This window comes from Geotrypetes seraphini, chromosome 8 (assembly GCF_902459505.1).
Source record: "Geotrypetes seraphini chromosome 8, aGeoSer1.1, whole genome shotgun sequence".
Taxonomy (NCBI): Eukaryota; Metazoa; Chordata; class Amphibia; order Gymnophiona; family Dermophiidae; genus Geotrypetes; species Geotrypetes seraphini.
The window spans coordinates 89,633,855-89,661,743 of record NC_047091.1 but is presented as its reverse complement, the minus strand read 5'-3'; the positions used below and the strand labels follow the sequence as shown (position 1 = coordinate 89,661,743).

The 27,889-nt window shown below is 40.5% G+C and overlaps 1 protein-coding gene across 1 annotated transcript; it reads right to left on the bottom strand.

The window, feature by feature from the left end:
• Positions 1–58: 58 nt before the first annotated feature.
• LOC117364689 (C-C motif chemokine 25-like) lies at positions 59–21,303 on the bottom strand. Its single transcript, XM_033954168.1, has 5 exons — positions 21,260–21,303; positions 12,108–12,195; positions 10,020–10,140; positions 7,961–8,113; positions 59–345 (listed from the first exon to the last, which is right to left on the bottom strand). Exons 2-4 carry the CDS (start codon positions 12,172–12,174, stop codon positions 7,993–7,995), a joined length of 309 nt encoding a protein of 102 aa, XP_033810059.1. The 5' UTR covers positions 12,175–12,195; positions 21,260–21,303; the 3' UTR covers positions 59–345; positions 7,961–7,992.
• Positions 21,304–27,889: the final 6,586 nt, after the last annotated feature.

Genomic DNA, 27,889 nt, shown 5'->3' with positions numbered 1-27,889 from the left:
GACCAGAGTTGCCCATGCCTGGTCTAGACTGAGTATGCAGATTAAAACTAAATAGATTGAACAAAAGTATTTTTTCAATTGAAAACTGACATAATACATCTCTGACTTGCTTTTTAAACAGTAGTAAATTTAAACACAGTACTCCTTCACGGACCAATGCATTAAGGAGTTCCATTTTATTTTTATGACACAATTATTAGCTTATTTGGTTCACAGTTTGTAAATATTCAAAAGTCCAGGTTGATGCTTTCAGATCAAGTCCTTCAGAAGACCCAGCAGTTTTTGTTTTCTAGATGTACACAATGTGATATATCTTCATCATTTGAAGTCCAGTTTTGCGTAAGCCTAGGTTGAAAAAGGGATTTTCAGGCAGGGGCATTTACAGTTTGCAAATATTTTACAAATGGCTCATTGTGAATGAGGTGAAGATATGTGTATGTGATGGCATGCACACTGGGAATAATCATTTTACAAAAGAGCTAATTTAAAAAAAAGTAGCATCACTCCAGGCTTTGCATGTGTAAATGCTGACATTTACCCTGCAAGTGCTGGATGTTACATAACTGAACATTTAAGGAGAAACAAGGGTCCAAGCAAACAATAGGGCAGGTGGTCTGCAGAATCCAAGGTGGAGATCAAAACAGCGAGACAGCAAACAAAAGAAGCCTCAATACTCCACTTGAAATACAGAGAAACCACAAAACAACAGCAGAAGTGGAGTTGATGAGCTTAGATAGACCAAGTGTATTCTGATGAAAAACATCAATCCAGGTTTCTCTCTAAATTTAGCCCCAATACAAGCTCTGCTTTATCAAAATTATTTCCTTCTGATTTTGAGACTTTGGGGTCCTTTTATCAAGCTGCGGTAGGGATTTAACACGTGTAATATCGCGCATTAAACCGCCTGCCACGCTAGCCGCTAACGCCTGCATTGAGCAGGTGTTAGTTTTTCTGCTAGCTGCGGGGGTTAGTGCGTGATGAAATGTCCGACGCACTAACCCCGCTAGCACGGCTTGATAAAAGGACCCCTTTGTCTCTTGAAGATAAGGTCCACCATTGGACGGACGCTATTCAGACAGGACTAGATGAAGTTGCTCTCTTACTACCAGTTTGTAAGCACCAATCTTCCAAGGCTCCTTGCTATACTGATGAACTACGTCAAACTGAAGCATAACCTGCGTCATTCTGAGCATCTTTAGTGAAAACGTCGTTCCCTAGATATGCTCAAATGCTGCAAAGCAGAACTACTTCATTACAATTTCTCACTTAAAAAGGCAAAGGCCAATTATTTTTCCAAACTGTTAAAATCTGCCATCAGTCTGACATGATGCCTTTTCCGTTTTACATCCACTGTTGTCAATAAAGCAACTTCATCGCTTGACAAATCCATTCTTCCATCATCCGATAGTTTGGCTGAGGCATTCTCATAGAAAGTCCTTAAACTGCAAGAGGCTGTACCAGAAATTCTTCCTCCCCTCGAAGCACTACTAAATCCTTCTGGGGTGTTCAAATGAACTTCCTTTGATACCCTTTCTATGACCAATTTCTCTTTAGCTTTGACACACATAACATAAAAACATAAACAGTGCCTCTGCATGCTTGATGCCCTTCCAGTATGTTGGTTGAAAGTTCTGATCCAAGGGCTCCTACCATTCATCTTTTCAATGATTTCAGATAGCCTGTCCTCAGGAATGGTTCCATCAGAGTGAAAAAAGGCAGTTGTCAGCCCTCTTCTTGAAAAGCCCACTCTTGACCCTTCCTTACCAAATAAATATCCAGTATCTAATCTTAACTTTCTTTCCATACTATTTGAAAAACTAGTCTTCCAACAGTTATCAACACATGTAGAACAATCTCTTATTCTCCATCCTCACCAAGCTGGCTACCGTTCCTCACATAGTTGCTACTGCTCTTTTGAGTGATCTACACTCCGCACTAGGCTCGTAAAATCTCATCGGTCATTTCATTAGACCTCTCTGCTGCCTTCAGTTTAGTAGATCATCAGCTATTATTATAATGACTAACTGTAATTGGAATCTCAGGCACCATTTGGGCTTGGTTTGTTCATTTGTTTGAACATTTTCAGTTGTTAATCAATCTACTACCTCGATCAGTCATAATCTTACTTGTGGAGTCCCTCAAGGCTCCCTGCTTTCTCCTGTTTTGTTCAATATTTTCATCAGTCCACTAGCAACCCTTATTCAATCATTCAATATAACATTTTTCATCTACACGGTGACATTTTGCTTGTAACTTCCTTGATCTTATTCCCCTTCAATCCTGTCTTTCTGCACTCAGATTAGTTATTCTCCCATAGACTTATGCTCAATTCTGATAAAACTGTCGCATGTTGGATTACTGGCTCGTTATCACAGCCCACACAAACCCCCATTATGTTTAACAGGCCTATTCAGACAGTGTCTAGCTTCTGGTACCTAGGGTCATATTAGATTCTGAATTGACATTTCATAAGCAGATCTCACACACCATTCAATCTGGGTTTTTTCACTGCGCCAACTCTGATTTTTGTGCTCTAGACTTTAAGTCATTCCATTCTCTTATTCACACACTTGTCATTTCTAAGTTAGATTACTGTAACACTGCTTTATGAAGGTATTCCACTTTTCAACCACCTTACTCTTCTCCTCTTATGTCTTCATTGGTTGCCCGTACAGTATTGCATCCTCTTCAAAATTCTAAGTCCTACTCATAAGGCGCTTCAAACTAGTCAACCATCTTATCTCTCAGCATGAATCTCCTCTTACTCTCCATCACGTTATTGCACTTTCTTGATGCAAATTAGTTAGTCCTTCCCAGACTACATTTGGCCCATTATGATACCAGTAGAACCTCTGCCTTTTTCTTTATTGCCCCTAAATCTTGGCATGATCTGCCTCTGTACATCTGCTCCGAAGTCACCTTCTGAAAATTCAAAACACTGCTGAAAGCATTTCTATTTGAAAAGGCTGTAACCTCACACCTTTTTAAGTGCTACCTGTGGAGAACAGGACAGACATATTTTAACCTTAACCAATTTTAACCTTACTGTATAATCTTATTGTAGTATTTTAAATTCCCCTTTCCTCATGTACTCCCCCTGAATGTCTTGTTTTCTTTCAATTAACTTGTAGTTCTTTTCCCTTCCTCTCCTTGTGTTCTTAGTTTTGTCAAGTCTGTCTATAGTCCTACTGGACTTAGCTTTTGTTAGTATTGTATTGTTTCCCAAACTTTGTAATTTTATTATCATGTACATCACTTAGAATTATGATTAAGCGATTAATCAAAACCTCATTAAACTTGAAACTTGAACTTGTCTAGCTGTTTAATTTAATTTTAACTTTATCCTTTGTATGAATGTATTATTTCCTATATGTTTTATGGAGTTCCTTTCCTTTTTAAATTAGTGATTGCAAACTGCTGTTATCCATGTGTAGGAAATAGCAGCAAATCAAGAACAAATAAACAATAATTAATATTCTGTAAGGAATGCCTATAAATGTGCACCTGCCTAGGCTCCACCCATGTTTATGTGCACCTCTTTGGCAAATAAGCTGTATGCAAGATGGGTGTGTGTTAGTGCAAATTTGGTATATACATGCCTATATGCTAGTATTCTAAACTAGGCCTTGACACATTTTCACTGAATCTAGAAGCCAGCCCTATAACTTAGGAGCCAGAGGCTGAAACCTCTTTCTTTTCCCCTCCACCTCACACTCAAAGTTGCTCACAGTGAAATTGAAGCATGGGTGTGTTGGAAGGGAGGCGGAATCCCCTATGTGATCAGCAGCAGCTTCTTTAGAAACTACTTTACTAAGGCTCTTTTCCCATTCTATGACTTAAAGTTTAGTAAATCAGTCCCTTAGGAGATCACTGCACATAACAGCCAAAAACAAGAAGTTTCCCTTCTGGAAGAATATTGCCAGCAGTGTGACATTACTCACCTGATAGGTGAAGCTTTTACTCAGTCTCCCACTCTCTCATATCCCCCCAACACTTAATGCAGTCTCTCTCTGTAACTCCCCCACAGCCTTCATGCAGTCTCTCTCTCTCATTCTCAACCTTTCTCTCTCTCTCTCTCTCTCATATAACCCCCAGCCTTAAGATAAGATAAGAAGTTGCCTCTGCTGGGACAGACCCGAGGTCCATCGTGCCCAGCAGTCCGCACCTGCGGCGGCCCATCAGGCCCATGACCTGTAATGTGATCCTTCTCTAATCCCTTTTATCCTTCTATTCATACTCTATCTAAAACCTATCTCTACCTCTATCTGTATCCTTCAATCCCCTTATCGTTCAGGAATTTATCCATTCCTTCCTTGAACCCCCGTAGTGTACTTTGTCCTATCACAACCTCCAGAAGCACATTCCAGGTGTCCACCACCCTCTGCATAAAAAAGAACTTCCTAGCATTGGTTCTGAAATTGTCCCCTTTCAGCTTCTCTGAGTGCCCCCTGGTGCTTGTGGTTCCCAATAATCTGAAGAATCTGTCCCTTTCCACCCTCTCTATGCCCTTCATGATCTTGAAAGTCTCAATCATGTCTCCTCTGAGTCTCCTCTTTTCAAGGGAGAAGAGCCCCAGCCTTCCCAACCTGTCTGCGTATGAAAGGTTTTCCATACCTTTTATCATTTTTGTCGCTCTACTCTGGACCCTTTCAAGTATCGCCATGTCCTTCTTGAGGTACGGTGACCAATACTGGACACAGTACTCCAGATGCGGGCGAACCATCGCATGATACAGCAGCATGATGACTTCCTTCGTCCTGGTTGTAATGCCCTTCTTAATAATACCCAACATTCTGTTTGCTTTCTTGGAGGCTGCTGCACATTGTGCCGTTGGTTTCATTGTAGTATCTACCAGCACACCTAAGTCTTTTTCAAGGTTACTATCCCCTAGCACTGACCCCCCCCCCCCCCCCCCATTTTGTAGCTGAACATCGGGGTTTTTTTCCCTAAATGCATGACCTTGCATTTCTCTATATTAAAGCGCATTTGCCATTTGCTTGCCCACTCTTCCAGTTTGTTTAGGTCCCTTCATGCAGTCTTTTCTCTATCACCTTACCCCCTACACCCAGCCTTCAGGCAGTCTCTCTCTCTGTATTGACTTTTAATTTTTTTTTCCAAGGGAGATTTGCATGACATTTTGGTTGATTTATTTCAGCCATTAGTTAAATGGCATTAAGCTACAAGGAATCCATTATTGTTAACTTTTCCCGCTGTAAGGGGAGTTACATGAATTAGAACTTTGAAAGTGTCCATGGTGTATCAAGCACCATCAATATGGAACTCAATTCCTAAATCTATATGGTTTATTTCAAATTATTTCTTATTTATAAAAGTAGTGAAAATTTTTATTGTGATGATATTTGGTTATTTGATTACGGTAGTTGTTATTGTGTATCCTGGAGAATGCTCTGGTCTCTTTGTTCTATACCCTGCATTGAACTGATTGGTATTTGTAGGTAATAGTATCTAATGTAATGTAATATAACCCACCAGCCTTCATGCAGTCTATTTCTCTTTCCTATATGACTCCCCAGCCTTCTTGCAATCTCTCTTTCTCTCATATAACACCCCCAGCTTTCATGCAGTCCGTCTCTCTCATATAACCCCCCCCCCACCTTCATGCAGTCTCTCATGCTCTCATAACCCCTCCAGCTGTCATGCAGTCTCTCTCTCATAATTACCCCTCTGCCTTTAAGCAACCTCTCTTATAGCAACCCCCCCAGCCTTCTTGCAATCTTTCTCTCTGTTGCATCTTGCCAAGATTCAGTTTGCTACTTTCCATAGCAATTTAGTGAGACTTGAAATCATGAGAGTACCGAGCTTCCTGCACAGCACAGCTCGAGCTTACAATGAGTTGAACCACCGCAGGCAAGTAAGAAATACTTTCTGTGGTATCACAAAAATTAATAAAAATTGAGGGGCACGAGATCTCAGATACAATTTCTAGGTATCATCATGGCAACCTGTTACCTGGGATTTGTCAAGCTTGTTCTAAACCTTTATGCTTGTGAAATGCATATAAATATCAGCGCCTATATAGCCATTTATATACATACTAGTCTTATAGCCCATTACATTAACGGGTGCTAGAATATATGTGTGTGTGTCTGTCTTTTTCTTTCTCTCTCCTTAGCCGCTTTCTTTCTTTTTCCTTGGCTGTCCATCAACACCCCTTGCCTGCTCCCCCTGTCCATTGTCCCTTCCTTTTACCTCCCCTGTGTCCACCACCACCCCTTCACTGCCCTCCTTATGCAGCAGCAGCCCTTCTCCCTTTCTTTTACCTCCCCCCTGTCAAGCAGCACCTCTTTCCTTCTCCTCCTGTCCAATATTAGGCCTCCGTTCCTTTTTCTTCACCCTCCCTGTCCATCACCACCTCTTTCCTTCTCCCCCTGTCCAGCAGTAGGCGTCCCTTCCTTTTTCTCCCCCCCTCCTCCTTCTTATCCCTATGATACACTTACCTTTCTCTGCCCCCGATCAGAGGTTCCTGACAGCCGCCCAGTTGCACCCATTGGAAAAGTTCCCTCTGCCGCATCCCGCACCCCTCCTGACGCGACTCCTGCTGTCTTTCTTTCTGTCTGTCTCTGTCCCTGGCCCCCTTTGTCTGTCTGTCTTTCTGTGTATCTCCCTGCCCCTGTGTCTTTCTTCTTTTCTTTCTGTCTCCTTTCCTCCCTCTGTCTGTCTGTCTGAAGCAGCATTCCCTCCCCCTTCATTTCCCTCCCCCCACACCAGTTCCCTGTGCACCTGCCCCTGTGTCTTCTTTTCTTTCTGTCTCCCTTCCTCCCTCTGTCTGTCTGTCCAAAGCAGCATTCCCTCCCCCTCCATTTCCCTCCCCCCACACCAGTTCTCTGTGCAGCAGCATTAGCATTTCCTCTACCCCCCTTTCCCTTCCCTTGGTCCCGACTACAAACGCGGTCCTGAGTCCTTTGCCGCCCCCCCTTCCCTTCCTGCGGGCCCGACTACAAACCTGGCGATTCAAGCAGCGTGTGCAGCAGTCTTCACACGCTGCTTCGGGTCATTCTACTGCCCTGATGTACTCTGGCACGTCCCTGATGACATCATCAGAGATGCGGCAGAGCAAATCAGGGCAGTAGAAGGGCCTGAAGCAGTGTGTGAAGACTGCTGCACATGCTGCTTAAATCGCCAGGTTTGTAGTCGTGCCCGTGGGAAGGGAAAGGGGGGGCGGCAAAGGACTTGGGTCCCGGGCAGCGGAAAGTTGCTGGGCTCCTCGGTAGGGGCGGTGAGCGGCCGCGATCCCTCTCCTCCGAGACCCCCCCCCCTCGCTGGAGGAACGGAGATCGGTGGCTGGCTGCAGTCCCGGCTTGTGGAGGCGATCAGCGGCTGGTGACGTATAAACGCGCATGCGCACTCCTGTGACCACAGACCTACTGATCACGGAAGCACGCAAATAGGAGTGCGCATGCGCGGCTAGCCTTTTATTTTATAGGATGTAAATCAGCTTTTCACATGTGTAAGTGGTACCTCACCCTTCTAAACTGACTTCTGTGGTATAATAATATAATTTGTGTATTTCTGGGACCCTGAAGACTGGACTTATTGATTTGGAAGCAATGGTTTAGATGAATGGTGCCACACGAATATCAATATTACATAATATTGGAACTGGATATGCACAGAGCTTCTGTGATAAAGTGAAAATGTAACTAAGAATAATGGAAACAAACGGCTAGAGTGGCTGTATTTACAAAATACAGTATTTAAAATTGCCAAAACTCTAGTTAATGGGGTTTTTGTTTTTTTTTGCATACTTCGCATGGTCTTGCAGGCTGCAGAAAATTCAATGGTGGGACATATTCATCTGTGGGCCGCAGGTTTTTCACCCCTCGTTTAGATCATGCATGTGACCCTGGGCTTGCAGAACCCAGTGACTAATGCAGGAATGATTGTGAAATATCATGTGAGAAATGGAACAATTGGTTATCACATCCACTCCATAGCCTACCTTGTGCCCTGAAGAAAAGGGGCTAGAAATTCCTAGTAAATTCTGTTGGGGGGAATCTGATGCATCCTTCTGTTGATCTTCATCTGCAGAGTTTTTACCCAAATTTCCCGAGGGTCTCCACAAATCACATGATTTCGTTTTCGTAAATAAAATCTGGGGAAGAAAAGTAAAATATCTTTCACTCAAAGGCAGCATCGTTCTTGGAGTACAATTGATTGAGATATATGCTAGAAGGATATGGCTAATGACAAAGATTATGGACAGCAGTTGTTAATCTTGGATTTGATGCCTTTATATGAAAACATGAACTCTAGCAATAGTAGTGTGAGACACATTTTGGGTGAAAGCACTGACACAGCAGGAATGAGTGGGTATCAGGATGGCTTTTGAGAGGGTAGGGGTTGGGGAGCCCACCTTAGAGGAGGGAAAGTTATAGGTGTGGGGGGCACCGCTAGAGAAGGTTCTTTGGGCTGGAGAAGAGTATGGTTGTGCCTGAATTATGGGATGGAGCTTAATGGGGGTATCCCAAGAGGGGCTTTTGCTTTGGTAGAGGGTTCTTTGCCCACAACTTTGATTAAAGGGTACTGGCCCCTTTAAAATGTGAACCAGGAGCTTTAAGATGAGGTTATTTTACTGACTTTACTGTGCCTTGTTGGATGTTGTATCTTTTATGACTGATTGGGTTATCTTTCCTTTAATTTGATGGAATCCTCATATTACATTTTATGGTACAAAACTTTGATTTATTCTGTAAAATTTAATTTTACTAAATACAGACATAAAAATATCATCTTGGAAGCCCAGTCCAGATGTATTCAACCTATTAAAAAGGTAGAAAGAAGAGGAAAAGGTGACGTTGAAGAGGCTATTAGAGCCAAAAGAACATCTTTCAAAACATGGAAGAATGAAATGAATGAAGAAAATAAGAAGCAGCATAAGTTTTGGCAAGTTAGATGCAAAGCATTGATAAAGAAGGCTATAAGAGAATTTGAAGAGAAACTTGATATACAGTAGTGGCAAAAAACTCATAGTAATAACATTTTCATGTATATCAGAAGAAGAAAGCCTGTGAGGGAATCATTGGAACCCTTAGATCATCAAGGAGTAAAAGGGGCACTTGGAGGACAAATCATAGCAGAAAAATTGAATGAATTATTTGCATCGGTCTTTATTGAAGAGGTTTTAAGAGATCTACTTGCGCCAGAAATAGTTTCAAGGAAGACAATATGGAGGAACTGAAACAAATCACATTGAATCTGGAAGATGTACTGAGCCAAATCAAAAAGATAAAGAGCAGTAAATCACTTGGATCAGATGCAGTCTTTCTCAAAGTCCTGAAAGAACGCAAACATTTGTGGTACCTTAAGATTGGATGGCGGCCAATGTATTGACGATTTTTATAAAGTGTTCCAGAGTTGATTTGGGAATTTGCAGACCAGTAAGCCTAACGTTAGTGCCAGGCAAAATGATAGAAGCTATTATAAAGAATAAAATTACAGAACATGGATTCATGGGACATATACAAACATGGATTCATGGGACAAAATCAATATGGATTCAGCCAAGGGAAATCTTTCCTCACTAAGTACTTTAATTCTTTGAAGTAGAGAATAAACATCTGGATAAAGATGAACCAGTTGATGGGCAGGGACATTTTCAACATGATGTCTAAATCTGATTTTGGAGGCCTACAATGTGGACATCCTGCCTTGGAGAGTTGGGTTTTTTTAAACATGCATCCCGATTAGCTGCTAGATGGTGGTAGAATGCCTACCGCTGTCTGCCATTGGGACGCCACGTTTTTGAGAATCAGGCCCACGGTGTCCAGCTCAGTACACCGTTTACAGAATACCACTCAGTGCTCATTTTTTAAACAGAATCTGGCCCTCTATGTAAAATAGTGAGTGCAGTCTGCTTAAGGATAGCCAGATAGGGTTCGATATTCAGGGAGTGGAGTGGCTATCATTTTTGATAAACACAGCTTATAAATCAAGTCAAATAGCTTACATTATCAGTGGCATATTTAAGTTATTAATAGAATAGTTATTTGTATGCTTACTGTACTGCTCTCTTGTTACAGCTGTCATTGATTTCTTGCATCCTGTAGAAGTTCACACGATTGAGAAGCAAGTGAACTTGAACCCTTTTCGCATAAGACAGACAACAGTTTTCATAATTTCCTGCATGAAACATACACATTTAAATATATAAATACATGCTTATAAACACACTTGGTGGGTTGGTGGTAATGTAGCTGATTGGGCTAAGATGCTGAGTTGGGGCACCGATCTTTATAGGGGTCTGGGACTTGTTTATGGAATGCTTTGAGTAGCTCTTTGAGGCAATGTAAAGATCTGAAGTCCTTCAAAAAATCTTTGAAAACACATTTATTTGCTAAAGCATCCTTTTCGTTTATAAGATGTATCCCTTACTTGATATGTCCGAGTTCTTGTATAGATGTATTATGTCGTTTTATTTTTTGTAAGATGTATTTTGTTGTTTTATCCTGGTTTTGTGTATGTGAAGATTGTAAACCGCTTAGGCTGTAAGTGGTGTAGAAATTTTTCAAATAAATAAATTAAAAAACACTTCTACCAATCTTTCCATTCAATTGCTATTTCTGAAGTTATGTGTGTGGAGCTCAGTGGTGAATTTGTAGAGTAAATACACTTTTTCAGTCCTGTAGCCTGTTCTTTTCTTTGGACTTATCAGCACCTCCTCATACACCAGTGCCTATCTAGCACCCCTAGCGAAACCTACATTGACCATGCCTTTTCACTTCCCCGATACAAGCTTCTATTTGTATGTCATATGACGCTACCCGCATGAGCAATTGCTATTATATGGACTTCTGACACATTTTGGGCTCCTTTTATGAAGCCGCATTAGCGGCTTTATTGCACGTTACTTTTTAGCACTGGCTTACCCCTGCGCTAGCCGAAAAACTACCGCCTGCTCAAGAGGAGGCGGTAGCGGCTAGCGCGGCCGGCAAATTAGCGCATGTTATTACGCGCGTTAAACCGCTAACGCGGCTTCGTAAAAGGAGCCCTTTATGTTTTGATGTTGATATTTTAATTTTTAAATCAATAAGTTTCTATTGTTTTACGGTCTCCTGTGACATCCAGAGACTTTTTGTTCCATCTTTTTGGATTCACCATTATTTTTTGGAACACAGGTCCTTTCTCTTTTGTTCCTATTTACTGCCCCAACCACACCTACTTTTCAGATAGGTATCATTAGGCATTGCCAGGCGTCCTAAAAGTTCCGCGCAGAACTCTTAATTGGTAATTTTTTTTTATTTGATTGGCTGATAACTGACACAGTCAATTACCATGACAATTAACCCTTTCAGGACCATGGGACATATTTGTCCCATAACTTTAAAATCCTATAAATTTTGATTGGGATAGTCTACAGTTCTAAATTTGATATGTACGGATTCCATATGATACTGCCTTTATGTAAACAAACTGGTTCCGACATTCATTCATTAGCGTCATTGCCAGATTGACGAGAAGATTCACTTGCCACACTGTCCATAAGCCAGAAGTTTGATTTAAAAAAAAATAAAATAATGATATTTCACAAAAAAAATCTATTTTTTGGCATCTGCAAGCCCTTTTTACCATAAAAATGTCGTCAAAACCACAAAAATTGGCCTACGATCCTTATGGTCCTGAAAGGGTTAAGCCAATTAAAAAAAAGTTGTGCATGGATTCCAAAGTTAAGCATTGCTAGATATCCTAATGTAGGCGTCCTATACAAAATCTGGAATAGCGCTTAGTACAGATTTTTTTTTGGCACCCAAATCTAGTCCTGCATGTGCGCATAAAGGGGTGGAAAGGATATGAGGGAGAGATGGAATAGTGGACAGTGAAGAGAGAATGGGGAGTAATAGATGGTGAGAGGTGGAGTGATGGTGATGGGTTGTGAAAGAGAAAAGAGAGAGGAAGAGATGGAGGGGTAGGAAAGAGAAAGATAGAGCTACATTATACATTAAACCTATGTGATTCCCAGAGAGTGGAACCCCCATAAAATGGAGTGGCTTCATATCAGTGTGATTTGAAGATGCAATGAGATAAAAGGCTAGATGCTTTTCTGCCTCTGTTTTGATTTCTGGCTTTGGAGAGGGCTCTTACGCACTTACCGTAGGCGCTGCTGCAGCAAAAATAAACGCAGACCAGAACCAGCAAGAAGAGGATGCGTGAGCTCATTCTGCGTTGTCTGCACCCCACCTGCAGGAAATAGCGAAAACAATCATCCAAGCTAATGCTGTGTAAAGGGCCCTGCAGGCTTGTACCACAGTGCCAAAGGTTCCAGGTTATTGAACTGCCATCAGACTTTTCAATCTTCTTGTAAATCTTATTTCAAATATTTTAGGTGGAGAGGGAAGGCCAAGAAATAATGAAAGGAGGGGTTTTAATAGTTTTCTACTGCTTTTGTCAATAAAAAGGAAACAAACAAAAACTAAGCCTATTATTCTCAGTGGAGAAAATGTCACCTTTAAAGCTGGACAAAACTGGCAAGTATTTGTCAATCAATGTTTGTACCTAGCCTCAAATTCAGTTCTTCTAATGAAATAGGGTCTGGATTCATTTGCAATCCTCAATATGTAACTTATATCTTCAAGGACGCCTCAGCCCCACCACTCCACCGCTGTAATAATTTGCTACTGCGGGAAGGATTATGTGGTGCTTCATCATTGGCTATATAGTTGGAGTCAGATGACGGCGGCAACCTTGGGAGACCCTTGATACAGCACTTTTTTAGTGCGAAACATGTCGTGTTTGACTCCCAGGTTTGGCTGAGATAAGTACTATTTGCACTTTATATTTCTATATATTTAAGATATTTATCAATATTTATTTATCTAAGAACCAATTAAGTAATATCACATCAAAAAACGATAATAAAACGGGCAGCCAATGATGAAGCACCACATAATCCTTCCCGCAGTAGCAAATTATTACAGCGGTGGAGTGGTGGGGCTGAGGCGTCCTTGAAGATATAAGTTACATATTGAGGATTGCAAATGAATCCAGACCCTATTTCATTAGAACCTTTAAAGCTGGAGCATCATTTTGTAAAGGAGCAAAATGTAAATCTCCCCTATAATACTGTATGTTTCTCCCTCTTTAACTTTATAATCGGGTTTTGTTGGCAGTGTAAACATAAGAACAAAAGCATTGCCATACTGGGACAGATAAAAGGTCCATCAAACCCAGCATTTGTTTTCTAGTGATTGTTTGGACTGGGAGAGGCAGGAGTATTATGAACAAATAGGAACTGGAAGGAAATGGTGTAACTCTCTTGCATATTTAGATTTAGCTCATGCCTTCAATAGCTGTAGCTCAAGGTAAAGTGCATGGGGTGAAGTATTCCTGCAGCTCCAGCCTATTGTGAAAGTTTCAAAGCAAACAAACCAGCAGTATAATTCATTACACTCTTTCCTGTACTCTTTGGCTGCTTAAGGATCATTGCTTGCTCAAGAATCATTACTTGCATTTTCCATCAGCCTCCTGTGTTCACTATAATTGACCCACTCCTTTGTTCTATTCTGTATGGCCCCTTTCCTTTGGAATTCTGTCCTAAAACACATGGCTAAAGCTTTCCTTCCCTAAGTTCAAAGTTGGTTCAAAACTGACTTTTTTAAAATAGGTATATTAGAAACAAGAAGCCAGGAAAAAAAAATCAGTTGGACCGGTAGATGACAGAGGGGTAAATGGGGAACTCAGAGAAGACAAGGTCATAGCAGAGATTAAATAGATTATTTGTTTCAGTCTTTACCAATGAAGATGTGGGGAAGATTACCAGTGCCAGAAATGGTATTCAATTCTGATGAGTCAGAGAAACTGAAACAAATCTCTGTAACACTGAAAGATATAATAGAGCAAATTGACAAATTGAAGAGTAGCAAATCACCTGGACCAGATGGTATACATCCCAGAGTACTGATAGAATTGAAGATTGAACTTGCAGAACTATTGTTAGTAATTAGTAATTTATCTTTAAAATCGAGCATGGTACCTGAAGACTAAAGGGTGACTAATGTAAGATCAATTTTTAAAAAGGGTTTCAGATATGATCAGGGAAATTATAGACCAGTGTGTCTGATTTTGGTGCCAGGTAAAATGGTAGAGACTATTATAAATAATAAAATAACAAAGCATACACATAAGGATAGATTAGTGAGACAAAGCCAACATGAATTTAGTCAAGGGAAATTTTGCACCAATCTACTACATTTCTTCGGAAGAGGTCAATAAAAATGTGGATAAAGGTGAGCCAGTTAATATTGTGTATCTGGATTTTCAAAAGACACTTGACAAAATACCTTATGAAAGATATCTGAGGAAATTAGAAAGTCATGGGATAGGAGGTAATGTTCTATTATGGATTAAGAACTGGTTAAAAGACAAAAAACAGACTAGGTTTAAATGGTTAATATTCTGAATGGAGAAGGGTAAATAGTGGCTTTCCCAGAGGCCAGTGCTGGAACTGCTGCTTTTTAACATATTTATCAATGATCTATAGATAGGAATAACTCATGAGATAATTAAATTTGCTGATGACACAAAGTTGTTCAAAGTTTTTAGATTGCAAGTAGATTGTGAAAAATTGCAAGAGGATTTTGCGAGACTGGGAGACTAGGCATCAAAATGGCAGATGACATTTTAATGTGAGCAAGTGCAAAGTGATGCATGTGGGAAAGAGGAACCTGAACTATAGCTAAGTGATAGCAGGGTTCCATGTTAGGAGTCACTGCCCAGGAAAAAGATCTAGGTGTCATGATTGAAGATACGTTGGAACCTCAGCTCAGTGTGCAGCAGCAGGTAAGAAAGCAAATAATGTTAGGAATTATCAGTAGAGGAATCAAAAACGAAGGCCCTTGTATCACTCCATGGTGTGGCTGCACCTTAAATACTGTGTGCAATTCTGGTCACCAAATCTGAAAAAAAGATATAATGGAATTAGAATAAGTACAGAGAAGGGCAAAGAAAATGAGAAAAGAAATGAGACAACTTCCCTATAAGGAAAGGCTAAAGTGGCTAGGGCTCTTCAGCCTGGAGAAGAGATGGCTCAGGGGTCTATAAAATACTGAGTGGAGTGGAAAGGGTAGATATGAATCACTTGTTTACTCTTTCCAAAAATACTAGGACTAGGGAGCATGCAATGAAGCTACTAAGAAGTAGATTTAAAACAAACCAGAGAAAATATTTCTTCACTCAACATGTACTTAAACTCTGGAATTCATTTCTGGGGAACGTGGTGAAAGCAATTAGCAGGGTTTAAAAAACGTTTAGATAAGTTCCTAAAAGAAAAGTCCATAAGTCATTATCAAGATGGACATGGGGAAACCCACTGCTTATTGCTTGGATAAGCAGCATAAAATCTGTTTTTTACTCTTTGGGATGTTGCCAGGTACTTGTGACCTGGGTTGGCCACTGTTGGAAACAGGATACTGTACTTGGCTTGATGGACCTTCGGTCTGTCCCAGTATTGCAACTCTTATGTTCTTATGTTTTCCACAATTTGTGATACAAGATCACGCCTAGACCCATTTATCCTCAATGAAATCTATTGCCATCCACTATAATTTTAGCTAAATTGTCTATACACTGTAATAAAGCTGAAATATGATGTTGATTCATTAATATAAATGATGTTGATTCATTAATATAAATTATGTGAATGGACTTCAAGCAGCTCTGATTCATAAAAATCTTAATAAACCTTTTGCACCAGTTTCATCGTTAGTCCATTTTAAACTTAGGGCTCCTTTTACTAAGCTGCGATAGTGTTTTTAGCATGCGCTAAACCCACGCTACGTGGGTAGAACTAATGCCAGCTCACGCGGCAATTTAGCGTGCGCTAAGCACGCGCTAAAACCGCTATTGCAGCTTAGTAAAAGAAGCCCTTAATCTGCTTGTGCATATAAATTTTTTCAATTACTTCACATATAATCTTTATCACAAGAAGGTCTTCATCAAAGTTCATCCAATTTTTAGAAAACTTATCTTAAGGGCCCTCCCTTCAATATGGTCATGTTTTGGTATCCTGCGTCAGGGAGCAGAGGCCACTCAAACTTTAACGAATGAAGTTATCCTTCCATTGTATCGGGCGATGGTGCGCCCACATCTGGAGTACTGCGTCCAATATTGGTCGCCGTACCTACAGAAGGATATGGCGATACTCGAGAGGGTTCAGAAGAGAGGGATACGTTTGATAAAAAGTATGGAAAACCTGTCATACGCTGAAAGACTGGAGAAACTGGGGCTCTTTTCCCTGGAGAAGGGGAGACTTAGAGGGGATATGATAGAGATTTACAAGATCATGAAGGGCATAGAGAGAGTGGAGAGGGACAGATTCTTCAAGCTTTCAAAAACTACAAGAATGAGAGGGCATTCGGAAAAATTAAAAGGGGACAGATTCAGAACCAATGCTAGGAAGTTCTTCTTCACCCAAAGGGTGGTGGAAACCTGGAATGCGCTTCCAGAGGGCGTGATAGGACAGAGTACGGTATTGGGGTTCAAGAAGAAATTGGACAATTTTCTGAAGGAAAAGGGGATAGAAGGGGATAGATAGAGGGCTACTATACAGGTCCTGGACCTGATGGGCTGCCGCGTGAGCGGACTGCTGGGCATGATGGACTGCTTATGTTCTTAAGTTTCAGTGGCCTCTGCTCCTGATGTTTGAAATGAATTAATGGTGAAAACTAGTGTAAAATGTTTTGTTAAGATATTTATGAGCTCATGGGGGAGGGGGGGAGGATTATTTTTATTTATTTCTGTTCATATCTTTAAAGCCTTTGTGAAGAATCAACGCAGATGGCTTTATACTGCCTGTCGTATTGCTGGTTATTGTTGTAATTCTTTTTTGTATTTTGCATCTGGAAAAGTAATAAAAATTTATATTAAAAAAAAGAAGATATTTATGAACCTGAGCAGTTTGAAGTCCTTTCACATATTATAAGGTATATTAAAGAATCATCATAATATTTTAGCTTTGTTATGATTTATATTTATTTGGTTTTATATCCCGTCCTCTCCAGAGAGCTCAGGATGGGTTACAAATTAACATTATAAGGACCATTTATCCTCAGACATAGGAGGTCTTTTACTAAGGCACGCTGCCGATTTAGCACATGCTAAATGCTAATGCACCCATTATATTCTATGGACGCATTAGCATTTAGCGTGCACTAAATCAGCTAGCACGCCTTAGTAAAAGACCCCCCATAGTCATACATTAGCAAGGGCCAAGAATATCCTATTCCATAATTAGACTGTAAGCTCTATCGGGCAGGAACTGTCTCTTGCATATTTCAGCACTGCATGCATCTGGTAGCACTATAGAAATAATACATTGTTGTTGTGATTTCATAGTCTCTTTATTTACTCTGTTTCAGCCTTCCTCTCCTTTCTTAGTAACTACACCTGTGTGCTTTACTATCAAGTTTTGAAATTTCTTTCACCTCCAGTTCTTGTTTTATTGATTGTTATGTACCACTATGCCAGGGGTAGGGAACTCCGGTCCTCGAGAGCCGTATTCCAGTTGGGTTTTCAGGATTTCCCCAATGAATATGCATGAGATCTATTTGCATGCACTGCTTTCAATGCATATTCATTGGGGAAATCCTGAAAACCCGACTGGAATACGGCTCTCAAGGACCGGAGTTCCCTACCCCTGCATTATGCCATTATGTAATGAAAGATGGTATATTAAAACTAAAAATCCATAAACCACAAGGGTTGAAGACTTGCAAGACAGTGTAGCCTGGTTTTAAGTTGTCTGCAGAATTGCAATCTGCTGCATGCTGTGATGTATACCAAATAACCCCTCTTTACCTTATTTCTGTAATATATGATTGTCTCCATATAATCCTTCTGTATTTCAGTGCTGTGTGTCTTAAAAGTAACATACAACTGTAATTGTTAATATCTTTTCTGTATCTCAGTTTTATAATATATCACTAGATAGATAACACACCTATGTTTGTCAGTTCACTGTACTATTGTAGTATTACAAGGGTCATTTGCAAGGCTTTTTTTTTTATGCATCCAACTGGCAAAAAAAGGCTTGTTTCTCCACCCAGTGTGTGTATAACAATATGCACTGGGCTTTTAAAAATTACATCCCTGCATGCTTTCTCCCCTCTGCACTTACTCTCAAATGTAAACATTGTAGGTGCTTTAGTTGCTTTGAAGGTGGTAATTTTTAGCAGCTGTAAAACAGCCTTTTGCTTTTGAAAAATCTTTTGACATATCCTTTTCACATACGTCCTCTTGCCATTGCTAATCATTCAAAATGTATTTCATTTTCAAGCAGAAGATACTTTGCCTCAAAGCAGGACAATTATATGGTAAATAGTAGATCCTAATGTGTGTGTAAGCGTGCATAGCGCTTGTAAAGGAGAGAGAGAAAAATATTTGCTAATTCCTAACACTTAAAGAGCATAATCACAGCTAGATTTAAGTATAAATAAGACAAACTACAACTTGGCACTTCATATTACAAAGGGCTTCATTATTATCATGCATTCATTTAATAATGATTACAAATGTTTGCGTGTGATGAACCACTTTATGCATACTCTTTCAAAAGCACGGAAAACTATTAAACCTAAAATGTACTTCCTACTTTATTGGAGGGGGGAGGGGCTCTTAAATATTACAGCTGTGGGCTATAACTAACGTGACTATTTATTTTTTTCATCAAAACGGGACATCTACTGATTTTCAGTCCCGCCCACAATCCTGCCCTAGCGCTGCCCCCAGTTTCTTCCATTCATTTTTCATGTACACACAATATCTTGTTAATTCATAATGGTAACCATAAAATTTAAAATAAACACAAAGCACACTGTATGCAGAGAAAATGTTAATTATCATTTATATTTGGATTTTTTTTCAAAGAGGTCAAGACAGATGACGTTAAAATATGCAATATCACTTCAGTAACAACTATAGAAAAATAGACAAATATAGTACAAAATATAGACAGCAGATATAAATTCTCAAAACTGACACATTTTGATCACTAAATTGAAAAAATCATTTTTCCTACCTTTGTTGTCTGGTGAGTCTCTGGTTGCACTTCCTTCTAACTGTGCATTCTTTCTGTCTTTCTTTCTCTCTTCCTGCCCCTCCCTTCTTTCTTTCTTTCTCCCTGCCCCCTTCTTTCTGTCTTTCTTTCTTTCTCCCTACCCCCCCAAGCCACTGCCGCCATACTCCCCTTTTTTCTTTCTCCCTGCTTCTCCCCATGCCACCGCCGCAGCAACAGGGCGAGGCGAATGCAACGACTACACAATGACTGGCCCAGAAGCCTTCCCCCGACATCAATTCTGAGAGTTAGGCACTGAGCCTTCCTTATAGAATAGCACACATGTGCAAATTCTAATTAATGCCAATTAACTGCAATAATTGGTTGTTAATGCTCAACTATTGAGAGTTAAGAGCGCATTGATCAATTGTGTTGTATATGCAACTTGGGTGTGTGCCCAAATTTCAGCATGGAACTTTGGGCACCATTTATAGAATCTTGGAGTTTATGTCTATGAAAAAAATGTTCAGTACATCTGGCCCCAAAGAGAAATGACCTGTAATTGCTGGGGAGAGTAAGAAAGAAGCATTTCATTGTGCCATTTAGTGTTTGCATGTATACTTACCAGATCTTCAAATCAGGACGTTTCTAAAGGGTTTTTGGCTTCACTGCCCCATATTTTTCATCCTGTAACTTTCTCTCTGTTTCTACCAGCTGCTGTTTGCCATTGTAGCCTTCTCAGTTTTAATAGTTGACAATGCACAAGAAATAAACCTTGGGAAGGGGTATAACGCGGACCTCACGGACCTTACGGACCTCATGGATCTAAAACTGCACGTCCTTAAAAATCCGAGGTCCATGCATTGACAAGTCCGCCTTCGCTTTCCCTGCAGCTCAGCTCAGGCCCCCGGCTCCCTCACGGATCTGAACTGCACGTCACATCCTTAAAAATCCGAGGTTGGCGCCACTTTTGAGGTCCGTGCCACTTTTAGTCTCTGGCTCTGACAGAGCTCTATGACAATTTAACTCTGACGGATCCTAATGCTTTCCCTCTCTATGCTAGGATCCGTCAGAGTTAAATTGTCATAGAGCTCTGTCAGAGCCAGAGATTAAAAGTGGCACAGACCTCAAAAGTGACGTCGACCTCGGATTTTTAATGTCATGCGGTATTAGATCCGCGAGGTCTGTAAGGTCCGTGAGGTCCGCGTTTTACCCCTTCCCACCAACCCTTTCCAAAGGGAAGGAAGCCCAGGTATTAAGGGATGTGATATTAAGAAGCATGGAGATTAAATCAGGAGCAATGTCAGGAAATATTTTTTTTTTCATGGAAATGGTGCCTTCTGAGAGAGTGGAGATGTTGCCTAGTGGTTAGTGTAGTGAGACTGAGAACCTAGGAAACTGGGTTCCCAGTAGAGAATGAAACGGGGACAAATTTTTCCCTGTTCCCATGGGAACTCATTTTCCCATCCCAGCGAGTTGTTTTTCTGTCCCTGCCCCATTCCTGCAAACTCTGTCCTCATCTGCACAAATCTCAAACACTTTAAAATCATAAATGTTCAAGGCTTGTGCGCTTAAGGTAGAGCTTTTAGGAATGGGACAGGGACAGTGACAAAACTTGTAGGGATGAGATGGGAAAATTGAGGTCCTACGGGGTTTGTCCCCGTGTCATCCTCTAGTTTTCACTGCAGCTCCTTGTGACTCTGGGTAAGTCACCTAATCCTCTATTGCCCCAGGTACATGACATAGGACCCCCTTTTATAAAGTCGTGGTAGCCATTCAACTCCTATGGGCTTTGGTGCATTTACTGTGGCATCATTACTGTGGCTTTGTAAAAGGGACCCTTCGATTGCAAGTAGGGATAAAAAGTACCTACATAGAATATTATGTAAACTACTTTGGCTGTATCCACAGAAAGGTGGTACATCAAATCCGTGACCTTTAGAGCAGGTGATGGAGGTTGGAAACTAGGATCATAACAGCAACAAAATTACTTTCTTGTGCTTCTAAAAAGACAAGGAGGTAACCTGCGCAGAGAGATAATTTCTATCCCAACCATCTTACTGTGTCCTGACAACTGCAGCAAGAAATCATTGGGACGCAGGCAGCGAGTCAGACAGGAGAAAAGAAAACATGTAACCACCTAGAAAGCACCACTTATAGTGTGGTAAATCAAAATAAAATGAAATTGAAACTTGCCTGCTGCTCATATGTTTCTCAACTCTGCTTTATCAGTGGTGGATGAAATGCAAAACTTACCTGTCCTTTAGCTGTTGTGCAGGAGAATTTCACAGTCTGCTCTTTCCTAGTTTCCAGACTGTGTAAATAGGCAGGTGTCTCACCTTTTATACTGGATGTAACTCCCTCCCTCCCACCTGTATTGTTTAATGGGAAGTCTCACCTTGATTCAGTAAGTGCTGATAGGATCTTGTTTGTTTACACAATGGAGGACTTGAAAATGATAAGGGAACTTTATAGATCCATATAAAGGGAATGCTGCAATAACAACACAAGAAGCGGTTATCAGCAGAAGTGCTGCGTGCCCCTGGTAGTGCTATAGAAATAATAAATAGTGGTAGTAGTATTTACAATTCCAGAAAACTGGAGGGTGTCTGACATAAATTTTTTTAAAGGGTTGTGGTATTATCTAGGAAACTCAGAAACAAAAAATGATAGCAAAATGTCAAACTCACACACAAAAAAAATAAATTTTGCTAAAAAAAATACAACCAAGGGAGAGTAATGCCACATAAAATGCCAAATTACTTCAAAATGTTTAATCAAAAGAAACCTCAAAGCTTGAAAGGAAGATATATAGAACTTTTTATGAGGGGTTTTTTTTTTCCCCAACTTTTTGTTTTTGGAACTGTTGAAACCAATGAAAGTAAGAAACTCCATGGTGGGATAAGAATAGCAAAAATAGTCGCTCGAAGGAAGGAAAGGTGACTAGTGGAGTCCCTCAGGGTTCGGTGCTGGGGCCAATCCTGTTCAATATGTATGTAAGTGACATTGCTGAAGGGTTAGAAGGAAAAGTGTGCCTTTTTGCAGATGATACCAAGATTTGTAACAGAGTAGACACCGAAGAGGGAGTGGAGAATATGAAAAAGGATCTGCAAAAGTTAGAGGAATGGTCTAATACCTGGCAACTAAAATTCAATGCAAAGAAATGCAGAGTAATGCATTTGGGGATTAATAATAGGAAGGAACCGTATATGCTGGGAGGAGAGAAGCTGATATGCACGGACGGGGAGAGGGACCTTGGGGTGATAGTGTCCGAAGATCTAAAGGCGAAAAAACAGTGTGACAAGGCAGTGGCTGCTGCCAGAAGGATTCTGGGCTGTATAAAGAGAGGCGTAGTCAGTAGAAGGAAGAAGGTGTTGATGCCCCTGTACAGGTCATTGGTGAGGCCCCACTTGGAGTATTGTGTTCAGTTTTGGAGACCGTATCTGGCGAAAGACGTAAGAAGACTTGAGGCGGTCCAGAGGAGGGCGACGAAAATGATAGGAGGCTTGCACCAGAAGACGTATGAGGAGAGACTGGAAGCCCTGAATATGTATACCCTAGAGGAAAGGAGAGACAGGGGAGATATGATTCAGACGTTCAAATACTTAAAGGGTATTAACGTAGAACAAAATCTTTTCCAGAGAAAGGAAAATGGTAAAACCAGAGGACATAATTTGAGGTTGAGGGGTGGTAGATTCAGGGGCAATGTTAGGAAATTCTACTTTATGGAGAGGGTAGTGGATGCCTGGAATGCGCTCCCGAGAGAGGTGGTGGAGAGTAAAACTGTGACTGAGTTCAAAGAAGCGTGGGATGAACACAGAAGATTTAGAATCAGAAAATAATATTAAATATTGAACTAAGGCCAGTTACTGGGCAGACTTGCACGGTCTGTGTCTATATATGGCCATTTGGTGGAAGATGGGCTGGGAGGGCTTCAATTTCTGGGAGGGTGTAGATGGGCTGGAGTAGGTTTCAATGAAGATTTCAGCAGTAGGAACCCAAGCACAGTACCGGGTAGAGCTTTGGATTCTTGCCCAAAAATAGCTAAGAAGAAAAAAAAAAAAAATTTAAATTGAATCAGGTTGGGCAGACTGGATGGACTATTCGGGTCTTTATCTGCCGTCATCTACTATGTTACTATGTTACTATAAAAAAGGTTATTAGCAATGCCAAAGTGCTTAAACTGAAGGAAAAAGGATCTCGGCAATCCACACCAAAGATCATTACAATCTCAATTGGCTGACATGTGGATAGAGGTTTCATTCATCAATCCTTAAAAAAACCTTCAAATTTCTCGTAGATTGCATACACAAACTTACAATCTTATTTTATGCAATAATGTTTCATGCTATTTTTCATTTATATTTTTTTGTTCCTTAAAATCAATTAAATAGTGACCAACTGTTTTTTTGAAAAAAAAATTTCTTGCAATCACCACACAGAAAGAACTGAAAAAACTGCGGGAGAGCTAAAACATTTAACTAATCATTTCTAGTGTATAAAATGCATAGTGCTAAATAAAGCACTTATCTTTGTGTGGAACACAAATGAGATTTCTTCTAAAAAAAACCTTGAACACCAACTTTCAAGGGCATGCAGATAGCAAAACTCCCTATTGTCCTGTGTGCTGATGGGACCCGTTTCGCCCTCACATCGGCTTTTCAACCAGTTGGGGGCACTTTCATTATAGTTTTGAAATATTCAGTAGGAAAGATGTCACCCCCTACAGAGCTCTTAAGTTAGCCTTGTACTGGAAACGTGCTATGCAGTTTCTTCAAACTAAGGCGATGGACTTTGATATATAAATAGTCAATATTACACCTTGATCATTGAAGAAGATATAGTACAAACATGACAAAAAGCATATCTTAGTTTGGTTTATAATATATTCTAGTGACCAGAATATATTATAAACTAAGATATGCTTTTCTCTTAAGAACATAAGAAGCGCCATCTCCGGAACAGACCCTAGGTCCATCAAGTCCGGCGATCCGCACACGCGGAGGCCCCGCCAGGTGTACCCTGGCATAGTTTTGGTCCCCATATCGCTCCAAGCTTCTCGTAAAGAGAAGTGCATCTAGCCTACCCCTACCCATGTCACTTCATGCCACTCATAAGGAGATGTATATCTAACTTACCCTTAAATCCTAGAATGGTGGATTCCGCAATTACCTCTTCTGGGAGAGCATTCCAGGTGTCCACCACTCGTGTGAAGCAGAACTTCCTGATATTTGTCTTGAACTTGTCCCCCCTTAGCTTCAGCCCATGTCCTCTTGTCCGTGCCACATTGGACATTGTAAATAATGTTTTTTTCTGCTCTATCTTGTCGATTCCTTTCAGTATTTTGAATGTCTCGATCATATCCCCTCGTAGTCTCCTTTTCTCAAGGGAGAACAGCCCCAGTCTCTTAAGTCTTTCCTCGTAATCCAGGTTCTCCATACCTTTCACCAGCTTTGTTGTATACCGCACTGAACCGTGAGGTATTGCAGTATAAAAATAAAGCTACTACTATTATTATTATTATCAGTAGTAGTAGACTGGAATATAGTCTACTACTACTAATAGCTTTATTTTTATACCGCAATACCTCACGGTTCAGTGCGGTGTACAATAAGAGAAAACTGTAAAATAGTAAATATTACATCAGAATATCAACATAGAAAGTACAATTGACTGCAGATGCTACAGTGCTGTTGCTGGGTTTTTAAAAATAATGGTATTAAAGGGTTTTCAATGAATGTACTTCTATTTTTCTAATACAGATTTCTCCCCATCGTTCCCTATGGAGAGGAAGAACCTGTTAAGCCAAAAATAAGTGAGCACATGTATTAAAATACAGTATAAAACATTAATGGCAAGTGTAAAAATCTTGGGACCCAACTCACTGAGCAGAAAGTTGTTTGTTGTTTTTTTCACAACAGACATAGAATGACAGAAAATCCTGCCTTCATTCCACCATAATATATAAATAGATTACCTCTAATGGAAGTTGCCGCACACAAACTCCTAACTGTCTTATGAGTTCTAAGTCCAGGTGGTTTCCTTTGTGGAAACTGATACCATGCACACTAAATACAATGGATAAGATATAATTATTAACCGTATAGGGTCAAACCGTTTGTACATTTCAAATACATTTAGGCACATATTATTTTTTTTCAGTTAATGCACAATTAGGCTGTGGAATTTGTTGTAGGAGGATGTAGCCAAGTAGAGCTGGGTTTGAACAAATGTCTGGTAAGCCCATGCAATGACGATGATTAGACTTAGGGTTCTACCATCTTTTGCTTTTGGGCGTGAGAAAGAGGGAATGGATCTCTCCATCAGGATTTGTGTGATACATCCAAGTGATCCTGATTGACCACTGTCAGAAGCAGGATATTGGACTCACTGGATCACTTATTTCACACATCTTTTATTATATTTATTGATCACTTAGTTGTCATACTGTCATTCGCCAAACATCAAGGTGGCTTACAAAACCGGAGTATAAATCAGTGCTGGATTAACCCTATAAGCAAAGTAAGCACGTGCTTAGGGCATCAAGGGAAGGGGGGCACCACAGAAATTTTTCATAGACAAATTTATCATTTAAATTATTAAATTTATAGCCATTTTCAAAATTTAATGAAAAATGAATACGTTCTGTTTATAAAGCGTTTTCTCTTGTGTCATCATGTTTATCCTGCAAAATAAAGTACACTGTGCTCGCAGATTAACATAGAAACATAGAAGATGACGGCAGAAAAGGGCTACAGCCCATCAAGTCTGCCCACTCTGCTTACCCACCCCCTGTCTATGCCCTAATGACCCAATTTCCTTATCTTGACCCTCGTAGGGATCCCACATGGGTATCCCATTTATTCTTAAAGTCTGGCACGCTGTCTGCCTCGATCATCTGCACTGGAAGCTTGTTCCAATGATCAACCACTCTCTCTGTGAAGAAATACTTTCTGATGTCGCCATGAAATTTTCCGCCCCTGAGTTTGAGCGGGTGCCCTCTTGTGGCCGAGGGTCCCTTGAGAAAGAAAATATCATCTTCCACTTCGACACGTCCCGTGAGGTACTTAAATGTTTCGATCATGTCTCCCCTCTCCCTACGTTCCTCGAGAGTGTAGAGCTGCAATTTGTTCAGCTATACAATTGGAAGCAATAGAAATTGTGAACAAGTCTAGATGCATTTGAAACAGTGCATGTGACGGGTACTAGCTCACAATAAGTTCTTAGTTTAATTGCCAACTCGCAAACGTATCAGAAATAAGCTACCCAATGATGGAGATACACTAGAAGTATATCTGAATGCCAGAGATAAATTTCGTATGAGCACCTTTTGCACAATTCTTGACAAACTTGCAACTGAGATCAAAGAAGAGGAGAGATATACAAAGAAATAGCAGAGACATTTTCTTTTCTAAGTGATGTGCCATATAATGTCACATCATCATCTACTAACATTGAAAGGTATTCTCAGTGCTGTAAAAAGCTGATTGATGCTTACCCAGAGTACTTCGACAGTAATTTCTTAGCTGAACTTCAGCAGTTTCATTTATATGTGCGCCATAAGTTCAGTGCAACAGAAAATGTAAAACAAGATTCAGTCACACTGAACTTTATAAAATAATTTTGAGTGTGCCTTTCCAAATGTAGACATTGCATTTCATATATTTTTAACATTAATGGTCACAAACTTCTCAGCTGAGCGTTCATTTTCTCGGTTGAAATATATTAAAAATCCCCTCAGAACAAATATGCAACAAGGCAGGCTGGATGCCTTATCTCTATTATGTATAGAAGCAGATGTGTTATGTAAGATTGATTATGAAGATCTGATCAAAGACTTTGTAAGAAAAAAAAGTAGGAGAAAATTAAGCCATAAATAAAATGGAAGCATACAGAAATAAATATTATTTTCCTTCTTACTGTAAGTTTTGTTTAATTTTGAATTTACAATAAATAAAAATTTTGACCAGAACCATGGATCCAAGATGGCTGCCGCTATCTGACTGCTGAGAGGACACCTTTGATTGTCTCTCTTACCTGTTTGTGGAATGCCGAAGAAAAGGAGCAGAAATGTTGGTAGAGCCTCCTGGCGCTCGGGAGCCCCATTGCTTGCAGTGGATGACATTTTCAGACGCCTCCAAAGTGAGCAGGTTTCGTCAGGGAATCACCCGCTGGGAGCACCAGCAGAGAGTAGTGCTGTGGCAAATACCCTTGGGCTAGATGTTACACTGAGCCCCGATGTAAGGATGCCTCCCCTTCAGCCATTGCCACTGGGAACCAGCTCACCATGAGAGGAGAGCACACATGAGGAGGAAGTATTCTCTTCTCGAAAGGCCAGTGCGTCGGAGAGCTCGCTTCTTGAAACAGCTCAGAGTGATTTTCTCCTCTTGAAAGAACCAGCGACTGGGACAACTTTAGCTAAAGAGGTTCAAGACTTCAGGGAGGTAAACCAGCCAATTGAACAATCTCTAATAGCACAAGCAACTTTTTTCTTTCCTGTTAAACCCCTTTACTTTAGACCAGGGGTGCCCACACTTTTTGGGCTTGCGAGCTACTTTTTAAATGACCAAGTCACAATGATCTACCAACAATAAAATTTTAAAAAAACACAACGCACACTGTACGCATAAAAAATGTTAATCATCATTCCTATTCCAGGGTTTTCAAAGAGGTCAAAGCAGATGACTCTATGCACTATCACTTCAGTAACAACCATACAAAAATAGACAAATATACCCCCCTCCCTTTTTACTAAACCACGTTAGCAGTTTTTAGTGCAGGGAGCTGCGCTGAATGCCCAGCGCTGCTCTCGACACTCCTAGGCTCCCTGCGCTAAAAACCTCTATTGCGGTTTAGTAAAAGGGGACCTTAGTGTAAAATATAGAC

Coding starts and splice junctions, on each gene's coding strand:
- LOC117364689 (XM_033954168.1), bottom strand. CDS start 12,174: ATGAGCTCACGCATCCTCTTCTTGCTGGTTCTGGTCTGCGTTTATTTT. Junction 10,141..12,107: donor TTGCTGCAGCAGCGCCTACG/GTAAGTGCGTAA, acceptor TGTTTCATGCAG/GAAATTATGAAAACTGTTGT. Junction 8,114..10,019: donor TGTAACAAGAGAGCAGTACA/GTAAGCATACAA, acceptor TTTCTTCCCCAG/ATTTTATTTACGAAAACGAA.